Source organism: Zootermopsis nevadensis, unplaced genomic scaffold (genome assembly GCF_977971745.1).
Source record: "Zootermopsis nevadensis isolate Lab colony 2312 unplaced genomic scaffold, Znev_1.0 Znev_ptg000025l, whole genome shotgun sequence".
NCBI lineage: Eukaryota > Metazoa > Arthropoda > Insecta > Blattodea > Termopsidae > Zootermopsis > Zootermopsis nevadensis.
Genome location: NW_028259157.1, coordinates 9,132,389 through 9,145,952, shown reverse-complemented (window position 1 = coordinate 9,145,952; position 13,564 = coordinate 9,132,389). Strand labels below are relative to the sequence as shown.

The window sequence follows — 13,564 nt, the reverse complement described above, 5'->3', positions numbered from 1 at the left end:
CTCGGGTTCGATTCCCGGCGGTGCCCGAATTTATAACTTGTGTTGGGCAAGGCCGTGGTCTAGGCATCACGGAGTTTTCCTCCGGGGGCTTCCCCGGTTTCTCCGTGGCATCCCATTCACAAACAGAAGAAGGCAATGGCAAACCACTTCTGGATCATCTGCCAAGAACGTATATGAACAGGCCCCAGTCCGAGAAAAGGATGGAAGGATCCTGTTCATATGGACCTGTCGTCAGACAGAACACTAAAATAAAATAAATAAATAAAAACGTAACGCAGAGTTTGAGAAATTACGCAGAAATACACACATGGCGGAACACGAGTCCTGAGGCTATCTTCAACAGGCTACAGGACAAACCACAGAGTTAACCAGCAAATCCTTTGAAAAGTGGCAAATTTAAAATATCTGGGAACGAAGGTATTTACAACAAAGTTAAGCGGAGATTAAATCCGAGGAATGCTTGCCACTATGTAATTCAAGAGACTTTTGTCTTCAAGTCTTTTATCTAAAAACGAAAAAAAAATTACGATGTAGAAAACATAATTTTACTTGCTGTTTTTACGAATGTGAAACTCAGTTTCTCTCTTGTAAAAGGAACAACACACACTGAAGGTGTTTGAGAACCGAATTCCGAGGAGAATATTTGAACCTGGCAGAGTGGAGAAAACACCACAATGATGCGCTCCATAATTCTTAACGTTAATCAGGTATAATTACGATTAAATCAAGGAGAATTAAATGGGCGGTCCGTGTAGTGAACATAAGGGCACAGACTGCTGGAAAGACCTCGACGAAAATGGTAGGATAATACTGAACGAATTTTTTGACGGAAGTTTCCCAAGGGCTTTGTCCCATAGAGCAGTGGTATTCAACCTTTTTTGTTCGCGTACCCCAAGATTCCCACGGTGGTCTAGCGGTCAGAACGCTGGCCTTGTAATCCTGGGGTCTCGGGTTCGATTCCCAGCGGTGCCCGAATTTATAACTTGTGTTGGGCAAGGCCGTGGTCTAGGCAACACGGAGTTTTCCTCCGGGGGCTTCCCCGGTTTCTCCGTGGCATCCCATTCACACACAGAAGAAGGCAATGGCAAACCACTTCTGGATCATCTGCCAAGAACGTATATGAACAGGTCCCAGTCCGAGAAAAGGATGGAAGGATCCTGTTCATATGGACCTGTCGTCAGACAGAACACTAATAATAATAATAACCCCCAGATATAATTTTTCTTCAACTTCGTTCCCCCAAAGTTGTTGGTGTATAATTCAAGCTATACATAGTATATAATCTAAATCAAAAATAAATTAAATAAATTACATTACTGATTATTCAGTGTTTATCATAAAATAATATATATATTTTTTAAATCTCACGTTCATCCAAAGATGTCTTCGCGTACCCCAGGTTGAATACCACTGCCATAGAGTGTCTCAGTTGGGTAGGGATTATTACACAACTGACACACAGTTACACTCTACATCTGTGTAGGATTTTACGTTTTCACGGCGGTAAGTCTGAAGATGGCTGTCTTCTCGGTTGTTAAAACTTCTACCAGACTACACGACGCAACGACCCAGAAGACAACCATCTTCACTGTACACCTAATTAGAATATCTGTTTTTCGGGTTGCAGTAAGTAAAACGTCACATTTCTACCGACTATGCCACTTAATCTAGAAACAGACAACATGAATATATTCTGAGAAACAAAATGTATGTTGTAACAACTGTTACCACATAAAGGCCCTATTTCCTGTTATTAGTAGAACGCTATGTTATATTTGTCAGTTCTATTTATACGCAGAGCTCAGGGGATTATTACAGCAGTAATAACAGTGTTTGGAGTATATGTGTGTCATGTGGTTCCTGCTAAACGTCCCTCGTTCGTATTGAGTCTGGGAGTGACTGGTCAGACAAGTCTATGGAAAAGAAAACTAAACGTCCATCTCTCAGAAAAGTATCATAACTGTAGGCCTACCTAGTGATCCTCAGTAAATCTACCAGAAATACCTGTGCTTGTATTCAGAGGTACAGTCTGTGTAAAGACTAAAATGGAACAACACGGAGGTGACCATCTGGTGTAGCGTAGTCTCGTAGAAGTTTATTGACGTTTCAGATTTATCTGCTCAGCAACCTTTACACAACGTCTATCACGTGAAAAATATCTGGCACTTACGAGGTGCGATCGGAAAGTTTCAAGACTGTGTCAATAGAGGGCGAACCGGATGTAGTACGAGCTTCTGCCGCTAGGGGGTGCGGCCTACATTCATAGTGAATCAGTGTGCCAGCCGGCATCATCGAATTAGCATTTGTTTCTTAGTTACGGGCGTTTTGGTAGTGCATTACACCGACCCTCCTGCGATTTCGGAATGGCGTGTGCATCAAATTTTGCCAAAGACTCGCCAAAACGGCTACGGAAACCTATGAAATGCTGAAGCAAGCATTTGGGGAGTCCGCAATGGGTCGTGCACAAACTTTTGTGTGGCATTCACGTTTTAAAAATGGCCGAACCTCTGTCGATGATGACGAGCGTTCTGGACGACCATCTTCGAGCACAACGCCCGAAAATGTTACGAAGATTCGGCAGGCCATTCACGAAGATCGACGTCGTACCATCAACGAATTGTGCGACATTGTTGGGATAGGCTATGGGACCTGTCAGCTGATTCTAAAGGAAGAACTCCACATGCGACGCATCATGACAACGCGCCAGCGCACACCGCCCTCAAAGTTCGGCAGTTTTTGGCCTCAAACACCATGGCCGTCATCCCGCACCCTCCTTATTCGCCGTGTGACTTCTTCCTCTTCCCAAAGATGAAAATTCAGCTAAAGGGAAGGAGATTTGAGACGATAGAAGAGATTCAGGCAGAATCGCAGATGGTGCTTGACAGGCTGACAAAGAAAGATTTCCAGGGATGCTTCCAGGCTTGGCAGCGGCGCTGGTATCGTTGTGTTCACTCCCAGGGGAACTACGTCGAGGGTGATGGATGAATTTAATACCTGAGATAAGTGTACGGGTTTTTATAGGCGCAGTCTTGAAACTTTCCGATCGCACCTCGTATACTGACAAATAAGAAACAATCCGTTGTAAAAGTTTCTGATTCCTAAATGGCAACATTTGTATTGCCGAGGTCTGAGAAAATCATAACACGTTCTTAAGCTTTGAAAAGGTCTGACCTTGGTGGCCCTATGAGTGTTGAGGGGGGGGGGGTTCTTAGTGTCTGCATATTATTATAGCAAAAATTGTTTTCTAAAAGAACCATAAAAACCTTGCGGGGTTTGAAAGTACCGACAAAGTCGTCATAAATTACTATAAGGTGTCAGCACTAACATATTTTCGGCCTAAACAGACAAGACACCCGGTCCAGTCCTAAAACATGCCACATGTTCGTGAGGGCTAGAAACACGTGTTTATGGGTAAATTGTCTCTAGGGTTTGGGGGAAACGTAGTTCCGACCAGCCCAGGAATAAGAATACCGTTTTATTTTCATTGTGCAAGGTTATGCAGGTACAGTGCCTTTGAAGACGAGGACAACCGTTTCAATGCGGTTTTTTAGCGACATCGTATTAAATACATTGGTCGAATGAGTGGTGAGAATATTGCAGTTTGGAGGAAGATGTGAAACACAGAATGTCTCGGAAATACTCGACACCACACAATGAGCATGTTCTATCAAATATAAAAAAAAAAATTAAACGTGGGTCCTTGAATGTTTCGTCTTTGAGTTGTGGTCCATTTTATTTTGGAAGGATGAAAACGAAGAATGAAATGAAAAACGTGTATTCATACATCGCTGATTCCAGCGTTACTTATTATTTTTCTACAACAACTAATCACAAGGACATTTCACACTGTAACTTCGACTTTCGGGGATGAGGCGAGTCTAATTTTCAGGATATGCAACGTTTCGGCAAACATTTCAGTTACCATCTTCACGGTGAATGTGTAGTGGGTGGACGCTTGTGGTTGTCCAAACTCGGGAGTTATGTCTCAGTCCATTCTTTCATTAACGGGGCGCCTGGTGTCACTTAAAACACTCTTGCATTAAGACGATCAGCGGTTATTTGCTCAAAAATGTGTTCCGATAACGTTCCCCGGTCATGCAGGTTGCCTATCCCGTACGGAAACTGCGACAAACTCTTGGAAAGGCCCATAAGGCTTTGGCTCTTTCTGGAGCTTCAAGACACCAAAAATGATAAATGCTTCAATTTGCCACCGGGATATACATGCTATGTGTGGTCTGGAACTGGGATTTATTTCACAAAGATTACTCACATCGCACTTAAAAAACGAAATAAGTGTCCGAGAACAGTATTTCTTATTTAAAAAAAACATTTCTTACCTATAAAAATACTATAGTCTACATGCGCAATCACAAATTAAGAACTATTTATAACAGTATTCCCTACAACTTCATCGTCTATAATGCCTGTAATAGTAGCATAATAACAGTCTTTCTACTATTAATGAAGTATTTCAAATCTGCCATAAAACTTAAAATAGTAAGAAACACAGTGTTAAATTATATGCCTGTACTACGCAGAACGAATCACTGCTGCAACATGATGCCCTGTAAGGACGAATTAATATGAGAAAATCAAAGTGCCTTGATCCGTTCCACAACACACATTCCGTGATATAATTCCACTGCGTACAAAGCTCATAGAAATTCTACAAATTCTTCTGTTAAGCAATTTGAATGACTAAATATTGAGTACCTAGGCCTACTTCATTAACAGATGTGTTTCAAAATATTACAAAAGCAACTCCTACGTTCAGTGTCGGTTCTTCATGTAGTTAAGCCACGTCAACGCTCTAACACAATACTTAAGCAGGTTATTGCGGAAATAGCTTGGAGGAGAAACTGTAAAAGCTTTATTTGTTAGATCCGCCACTGTTTCCGAGTTCAGAGCCTTCGAATTTTCTGTTACGCGGTCCCCGCACAGTAATCGTTGCACACTCTTGCTTGGAAACATCACCTTTGAAGATTTCTGTCCTCTAGGTTGTTGCGCTGTGTAGTCTGGTCGATGTTAACCGACGTTTCAGAGGTCATACTGCCTCCGTCATAAGGGCGATGAATACGGAGACAGTATGACCTCTGAAACGTCGGTAAACTTCTATCAGACTACACAGTGCAACAACCCAGAAATCTTCATACTCGCCGCTGTGAAAACCCCAAATCTTACAACATCACCTTTATTTGCACTCAACAGGTGTTTCTTATTCGTTCCATTCTTTCTATATTTCTTCATTCTATGAATTACCCCACATCTCCATTTCTGAAAATGAGGCTGTACTCCACTACAGTGCTTATACAAATGATTGCAGCTAGTGGCTATTAGTCGATTAATGGACAGCATACAATGCGATTGCGTTACATCTTCGTGCCAAAAGCTTGAAAGTAGAACAGCACAAGACACTTCAATACGTTGTGCGAGACTGCGTAATATAAGATAATATAATGTATATGTAACTAATTTTACTGATATGAAACGTGACGTCCGCGTAATTATTACAATAAAGCTACTCCAATTAAGTTATTGTAGAAATTATCTTCATAATGCTCTTGAGTCATGATAAATACCACGGGTAATTAAACAAAGAATAGGAGGTGTGAAACAATCATGATTTGTCAATTAGATGGTATCTATAAGGAAAAGTTGCTTGTAAAATACCAGCTTTATATACCAATCTTCCGCGCGCACACTTTTAATTATCTTTCACTATCGCCTATTTCTGTTAAAATATGCTGATGCACTTATGTTATAAAACTGTTACTGAAAAGATAACACAGGCTACTATCTTGAAACTCGGCATACAAAAATGTATTAAGATAGGCTGTCCGACCATTTTCCGTAGACACAAATCACAGCTAACAACGTAACAGTAAATACAAATTAAGATGAACAAGAACAGGGCACTGATACCTGGGCCTAAGCGAGAGGAAGTTAGAGGGTGGACGGTGTCAGGTAACGTGGTATTTAATGTGCACTCTTCGATGGGCAGGGCATGTAGCCTGCATGGAATAAATGATAAATACTAAATTTTAGTCTAAGACCTGAACACAAAAATGTAATTTGGAAGAGCTATGTGTAATTTTCACTATGATATTAAAATGTATGTTAAGGAAACAGTTTTGTGGAATGAAGACTGTTCCCAGATGGATACGAGGTGCGATCGGAAAGTTTCAAGACTGCGCCTATAAAAACCCGTACACTTATCTCAGGTATTAAATTCATCCATCACCCTCGAAGTAGTTCCCCTGGGAGTGAACACAACGATCCCAGCGCCGCTGCCAAGCCTGGAAGCATCCCTGGAAATCTTTCTTTGTCAGCCTGTCAAGCACCATCTGCGATTCTGCCTGAATCTCTTCTATCGTCTCAAATCTCCTTCCCTTTAGCTGAATTTTCATCTTTGGGAAGAGGAAGAAGTCACACGGAGCCAAATCCGGCGAATAAGGAGGGTGCGGGATGACGGCCATGGTGTTTGAGGCCAAAAACTGCCGAACTTTGAGGGCGGTGTGCGCTGGCGCGTTGTCATGATGCGTCGCATGTGGAGTTCTTCCTTTAGAATCAGCTGACAGGTCCCATAGCCTATCCCAACAATGTCGCACAAGTCGTTGATGGTACGACGTCGATCTTCGTGAATGGCCTGCCGAATCTTCGTAACATTTTCGGGCGTTGTGCTCGAAGATGGTCGTCCAGAACGCTCGTCATCATCGACAGAGGTTCGGCCATTTTTAAAACGTGAATGCCACACAAAAGTTTGTGCACGACCCATTGCGGACTCCCCAAATGCTTGCTTTAGCATTTCATAGGTTTCCGTAGCCGTTTTGGCAAAATTTGATGCACACGCCATTCCGAAATCGCAGGAGGGTCGGTGTAATGCACTACCAAAACGCCCGTAATTAAGAAACAAATGCTAATTCGATGATGCCGGCTGGCACACTGATTCACTATGAATGTAGGCCCAACCCCCTAGCGGCAGAAGCTCGTACTACATCCGGTTCGCCCTCTATTGACACAGTCTTGAAACTTTCCGATCGCACCTCGTACTAGCGGCAGCTTCTTTTGAACAAGGTCGCGAATTAAGTTTCAGATTCTAGATAAGCTTGTCAAGGACTTCGCTCAATGGGGTTGTATAGTTTATAAATAAAACTGTCTAAAAAGGTCGAAACATACAATTCGAGTACAATTACAACGAAAGTTGTGTAGACGGGTATACTATAAACACATTTACACACATTAATGGCGCACTTCCACATAATTATGGCTTTACTTAGTATTAATCTATGTCCTGTATATGGACAGTTCTAGGTAAGAAATTAGGAATGTTCTCAGTTCCATGAAAACAACAGAAAATATTTTAATACAGATTTTCCAGTCTCTTTTGTTTACATTATAAAAAATCTTAAATCTTCCATTACATTCTATGCGCGTGGCTTTAAAGTCAAGAGGTTTCAGTAGTTAAAAACAAAAACAGATAAATTGTCTTCTGGAACGTAATGTGCACGAGTCGGTTACTTCACTTAATATCACTAATAATAGCAATAATATCTTTACTGATTGACATTTCTGCTCAGACACTAACGTAGCTAACAACAATAACAATAATTATCATTTGACGTTTTCACCGCGGTGAGTTTGGTAGAAGATTAACAACGTTTCAGAGGTCCATGCTGCCTCCATCATCAGGGCGATAACCTCTTACCTCTGAAACGGCAAACTACTGCCCGACTACAAGGCGTCAAAAACCAGAAGACAGCCATTTTCGAATAATAATAATAATAATAATAATAATACGTTTTTGGACCAACCAAACAAGTGGAATAAAAATATATTTTAGCGTTATTTTAATTTCATAGCAAATCAGATTATTTTGATATTGTTATTAATATTTAAATTTCTTATACGTCTAGCCTTTTCTATGCCACACAAGCTATATATGTCTTGCTTTATAATAATAACCCTTTCGGTCCTGAATTAGTGTTCTTGATCAGTGGAAGAAACGTGTTCCTCAATACAAAACCTAACCGAAATAATGCTTCGCTTTTCAACATAGAAATAACATGACGCCATGGAAATATAGTAAAAATGGCTACTTATTTAAATCAAAATCAGTAAGGAAAACAAGATCTTCCTTCTCTTGGAGAAACTGTACATACAAATGGTGGGCAGAAGTATCTTCCTACGAGTTTTTCTTCCAATCTTGTTATGCACAGTGAGTCCTGTCCTAACTCTAACTATCCATTTATCATTTGAACTTCGTCACTACTGCCACCTGAATGCAGTCTTCACAACACTGCCATAGATCATGACCCGATATGGCAATCAATAGTCATGGGATTGATGCGAACATGTTCCTACAATTCAATGTAGGTTACTTTCTGCAAGCAGATGGACCCGAAACTACTAAGCGCTCCTTTCTCGAGTCACTGGTACAGTATTATTAAAGGGTATGAGCCGGGATAGCTCAGTCAGTATAGTGACTTTCTACGGGCTGGACGACCGGGGTTCGATCCCCGATGGGGGCAGAGGATTTTTCCTCTAGCCACTGGGGCCCACCCAGCCTCCTCTACAATGGGTACCGGGGTCCTTTCCCGGGGGTAAAGCCGGCCGGGGCGTGATGCTGACCACTCAAACCCCATCTAGTGCCGAGGTCAAGGAAGAGAGGAGCTACACCTCCACTCCCCCCAAGTGCCTACATGGCGTGTAGTGGGACAAACTTTACTTTTCTTTTATCACTTTATAGGGTATTTACTTCTATGCACCCGAGATAAACCTTGCCCCTGAGGTATATAATGCAGCAGTTATTTCCGAAATACATTTTGTTTTTAATACGTGTTACATGTATTATATAGTTTTATTGTGAGGGATGACTATATATTTTACGACAGCGTCTTTCGAATGATGTATGAAGATACTAAAATGGCAGTTTTTTGAAGATTATTACAGCTTCTTTACATGTTTTCCTGGTACTTCATTGAACCAATGGTGAACCCAGCCACTCAGGCTTCAAGTTTCTGATTGCAGCACATTCCGTATAAACTGTTATGTTCCTAGCACGGCAGGTTTTTTAGACAGAATCTACAGAATTACTTCCTGCTGTTCTCTCCAGATATCTCTTTTAGCCCTGTGGCTCCAATGATTACCGGTATGACGAAACATTTAATGTTTTACAATTTCTGAATTTCTATACTTAAATTTTCGTATTTTAATTTCTTCTTGGACTCCTTCCATATAATATTCGTGTCGGATGAGATTGCTACATCAGCAAGCGAATTTTATCTTTATTATTTGTAATTACTAAGTCAGGCCTATTTGCCAGAACCTCTTTGTTTGTATTCCTTGATTTCACAGTACTGTTCTATATTGAAGATTTCTGTCTTCTCGGTTGTTGCGCTGTGTAGTCTGGTCGATGTTAACCAATGTTTCAGAGGTCATACTGCCTCCGTCATCAGGGCGATGAGTATGAAGATTTCTGTCTTCTGGGTTGTTGCGCTGTGTAGTCTGGTCGATGTTAACCAACGTTTCAGTGGTCATACTGCCTCCGTCATCAGGGCGATGAGTATGAAGATTTCTGTCTTCTGGGTTGTTGCGCTGTGTAGTCTGGTCGATATTAACCAACGTTTCAGAGGTCATACTGCCTCCGTCATCAGGGCGATGTTCTATATTAATGTTCACATATTGGCTTAGGTCTGTGCGAGTACCAGTTTTATCATAAATGTTGTTATCAACATCACTACTATTACATTACAATTCTGCTACTACTTCAAAAAGACGCTCATCACTAAGAAATTCCCATATACAAAAACCACTGTAATACAATTAATATATTATACTACATCTGAGTTAGAGTACTAAAGAGAACTTCCTTGATTTAAACAGATTCTTACAATTCAGTAGGCACTAATTATGAGAATTTAATCAAAATTTAGGTGCTATATTCATTGTCCAGAGAGATGGTTATTCAAAATATGATAAAATATTATATTACACAAGATAAACATCATTACTAACTCTCGTGGCATCTTCCAAATCAAAACATGGTCATATCACGCCTCTAGATTTTAAAGTCAAATGTGTGAAGTGTTCTAAATAGGACCTAACTTTTGTTTTCAACTACACGTTAATAGTCTTCCACTTTCTAAACGACAGGATCTATGGCTGTTGACTGACACACGCAAAGCAGCATAAGCGGATTTCAGTTTTTTTGTCAGTCTCATCAAGCTATGGCTGTATTACTTCAACTCCGCTCTCAGTTCACACTTGTTGCTTTTGTGTCCGCAGGCGGAGCTGTCCGTTCAGGGGGACGATTTCACGCGTCAGATATGGCACATGTACGCCACATTTGAAGAATTCATCGACACCCATACGAGTTTCGGCAAGTTTGGAGAGGGTGCCGACAACACTAAACCCGGTGGGAACATCAAAGCAAAGCGGGATGATCAGGCTGGGGCGGAGGCCCGCCCTCGACCACGTACCAGCACCAGCCGACACAGAAGCAGACCGGGGCCCCGACAGGTAATCGGGGGCAGCGCCCTGGAACTGGCGGTGCCGAGCAGAGATATGGCGGTTTCAGCACCCGCAGCTGCAACCACCGAATTCAACTTCGACACATCGAAACTGGGCAACTCGAAGGATGACATGAGTCTCATATACCGTCGCCCACAGCATCATCGGTGTCGTTACCGGAGGAGTCGCCGACGGATGGACATTGCGAACCCACTCCTCGAAACAATAAGTGCGATCCACGATCCTTGTGAGTCCGACGACCACGATTTTGGGGATCCAGGACCGCAGTACTATGGCATAAGGGATCATCGTCTTCCCGGCTCCCGATTTTCTTCGGATGCCGATAAAGATTCCATTGGTTACGCAGGTTCAAATTCGATCGACTCTGGTTACAAAAGCTCATGCCCTACTCCAGAACCAACAGACGCTTTGTTTTACGGCAACGAACCCGGAAGCAAACGCAGTTCTATCGCTAGTCAAGGCAGTCAACAAAGCCAGAAACCGCGGATAGCCATGGGCACCAAAGTCATGAACAGGCATTCACATCCTCAGTATGCAGGGCGGGATCTGGACCACCTCATGTACCTGCGCCAGTCAATCCTCAGCGCAATGCAGCGTTACGAGCAGCACGCTGTGAGTTCCTCCCCGAGCCCGGGGTTCAGACCCAGGAGTTCTAGCGCCAGCAGTCCCGGGTACCGTTCCGCCAGTCCGAGTCACAGTCCCGGTCCGAGCTCGGGAGGTCCTGGCTCCAGTCCTCTGCCACAACGGCGCCCCCACATGACCAGCTGCCCTAGTTCGAGAACGCACAGCCCCTGCTACAGCAGTGCGAGTAACGGAAGTGGGAAGAGTTCCCCAGGCTTCCATCGCTCGCGTCTCGCCACGGCTGAAGAAGACATTGACACCCTGCTGTACGGCAGGGTTGAAGACTTCCCCTGCAGCTACGTCACCATGATTGAGGACAAATACAGACGGAGCAGCGTCGCGCGCGTTAAGAAGCTGAGAGGTAAAACACATACGTATCTAACGCGTAAAATATTATGTCAGTTGTTTGCGGAGACCTCGCTGTACCCACCACAGCAGATAAAGGAAGACATGAACCGTGAAAAGAAAATTCTATCTAATCCGCAAAATCTTTAAAATATTCACAAAAAGATGTTTTGCTAATTTCCACTTTCCTAAACACGTTATTCGGAGAGTATTACAACCACAAGAAATTCGAGATTATTACAGAGATCTAAGTTCTGCGGTCCTAATACAATTGTTATTGTAATTCATTCTTCATAAACGAAATACCAAAGTAGGTACAATTCCTGAGAGCTCCACAGTTGAGTATGCCATGTCCGTATTGATTAGTGATAACGCAATTTTAATGTGTTTTGATAATGCAAGAATAATGTCTATATGAGAGCCTTAGTGTGATAATCGCTCTGATAACCGAGGAATTACTCACCTCTGATACGTCGGTCAACCTACACAGAACTACAACGCACAGTATTCCAGAAGGTCGTAGACTTCATACTCGCCGCCGCGAAAATCTTAAATCTAAGCCCATTATCACTTTGCTCACACAACCACCCCGATTTCCATCAAAATAACTGGGCAAACCTGAATTATATCGCTAAAATACTGAATGACCTTAAGTTAACGTACAATTTAAGGAGTTTTTAGCGTTACACACCGGAAAAGCTCCACACCAGTGGCTCAATATTCAAGTTATTGTCCATGGATGATCGGTGTAGCTTCCACGAGTGATGGGGCATACTTCCCATCTAAATACAGTCTCGTCCCATACTCTACGTACTTGTAGCATATCTTCATAGACACTCATTTGCAGGATCGCAAATTCTATCTCGCAATTAACAAGAACTTTAGCAAAGGAGAAACAAAACCACTGAAGATGTCTTCTGTGTTGTAGCGCCGTGTAGTTTCAGAGGTAGTTGCTGCTTCCATCTTCCAGACTGCACTGCTCTAAAATCCAGCACACACCCATATTCATATCGCCGTCGTAATGGCCTCAAATCCTGTTTTTAACAAATATTGCCCTCGACGATCAGGGGATGTGAGGTCAGGTGAGCGCGGGAAGACAGATAACGTAATCAATATTGAGTGTGGATGGAGAAATGCTACGAAGAGTATGGCAAAGGGCACGCGGGTATCACCCATGGAAGCACCATCAATCACCATGAAAACAAAACCTAGAATGTTAGGCGAGTGGTGTGGAGCAAATCGTTTTCCGACGTGTGACCTGAATAGATAGGTAAAAGCCTTTTAAATTGTACTTTAATCTGTGGTCGCGGTGTATTTTGCATATGTAAGATGAGTGACACTGAGCCTTGAATCGGATTTCGTGTTCACGCAACGGACCCGCCAGTCTGGTACCAAACGAGCCCCCATGTCTAGCCTGTTTCTTTTACGCTTGTATAGACTGACGCCAAACACTGCCCGGGGTATTGGACCCTCACGTGTAGTACCTCTACTGGCGAGGGAAAATACCAGCGGGCCCTCCGAATTCCACACGCCACCCATCAAAATCTTCAGCATTTCTCAATTACTTAGCTCGGTGTTGCACACGCATCGCTGACTCAGAAAAATGCACATGCGTTCCCAACCATTAGTACAAAAATTTTCTCACAACACTTCGCGTGCACATAAGTGATATAAAATATGAAAATTCGGTTCAACTTTTACTTCAGACATTTTAATCTAGTGTATATTTATGAAGACGGCCACGGTGGTCTAGCGGTCAGAACACCAGCTTTGTAAGCCTGGGGTCCCGGGTTCAATTCCCGGTGGTGCTCAAATTTATAACTTGTGTTGGGCAAGGCCGTGGTCTAGGCATCACGGAGTTTTCCTCCGGGGGCTTCCCCGGTTTCTCCGTGTCATCCCAACAATTACTCCACTCACACACAGAAGAAGGCAATGGCAAACCACTTCTGATCATCTCTGCCAAGAATGTATATATGTATGAGCAGGTCCCTGACAACCTGAAGAGGTTGGAAGGATCCTGTTCATAATATATGGACCTGTCGTCAGACAGAACACTACAAATAAAAAA

The 13,564-nt window shown here is 42.7% G+C and overlaps 2 protein-coding genes across 3 annotated transcripts in view; one reads left to right on the top strand and one right to left on the bottom strand.

The window, feature by feature from the left end:
- Nucleotides 1-13,564, bottom strand: part of LOC110832575 (cadherin-like and PC-esterase domain-containing protein 1) — a 270,092-nt gene that overhangs the window by 228,892 nt on the left and 27,636 nt on the right. The window lies entirely within an intron of this gene.
- LOC110832563 (uncharacterized) overlaps nucleotides 1-13,564 on the top strand; it is a 52,999-nt gene that overhangs the window by 28,187 nt on the left and 11,248 nt on the right. For both annotated transcript variants that reach the window (XM_022069670.2, XM_022069671.2), the window contains exon 2: nucleotides 10,285-11,512. In XM_022069670.2, the coding sequence (XP_021925362.1) occupies nucleotides 10,285-11,512 (1,228 nt within the window). The remainder of the gene's footprint in view (nucleotides 1-10,284; nucleotides 11,513-13,564) is intronic.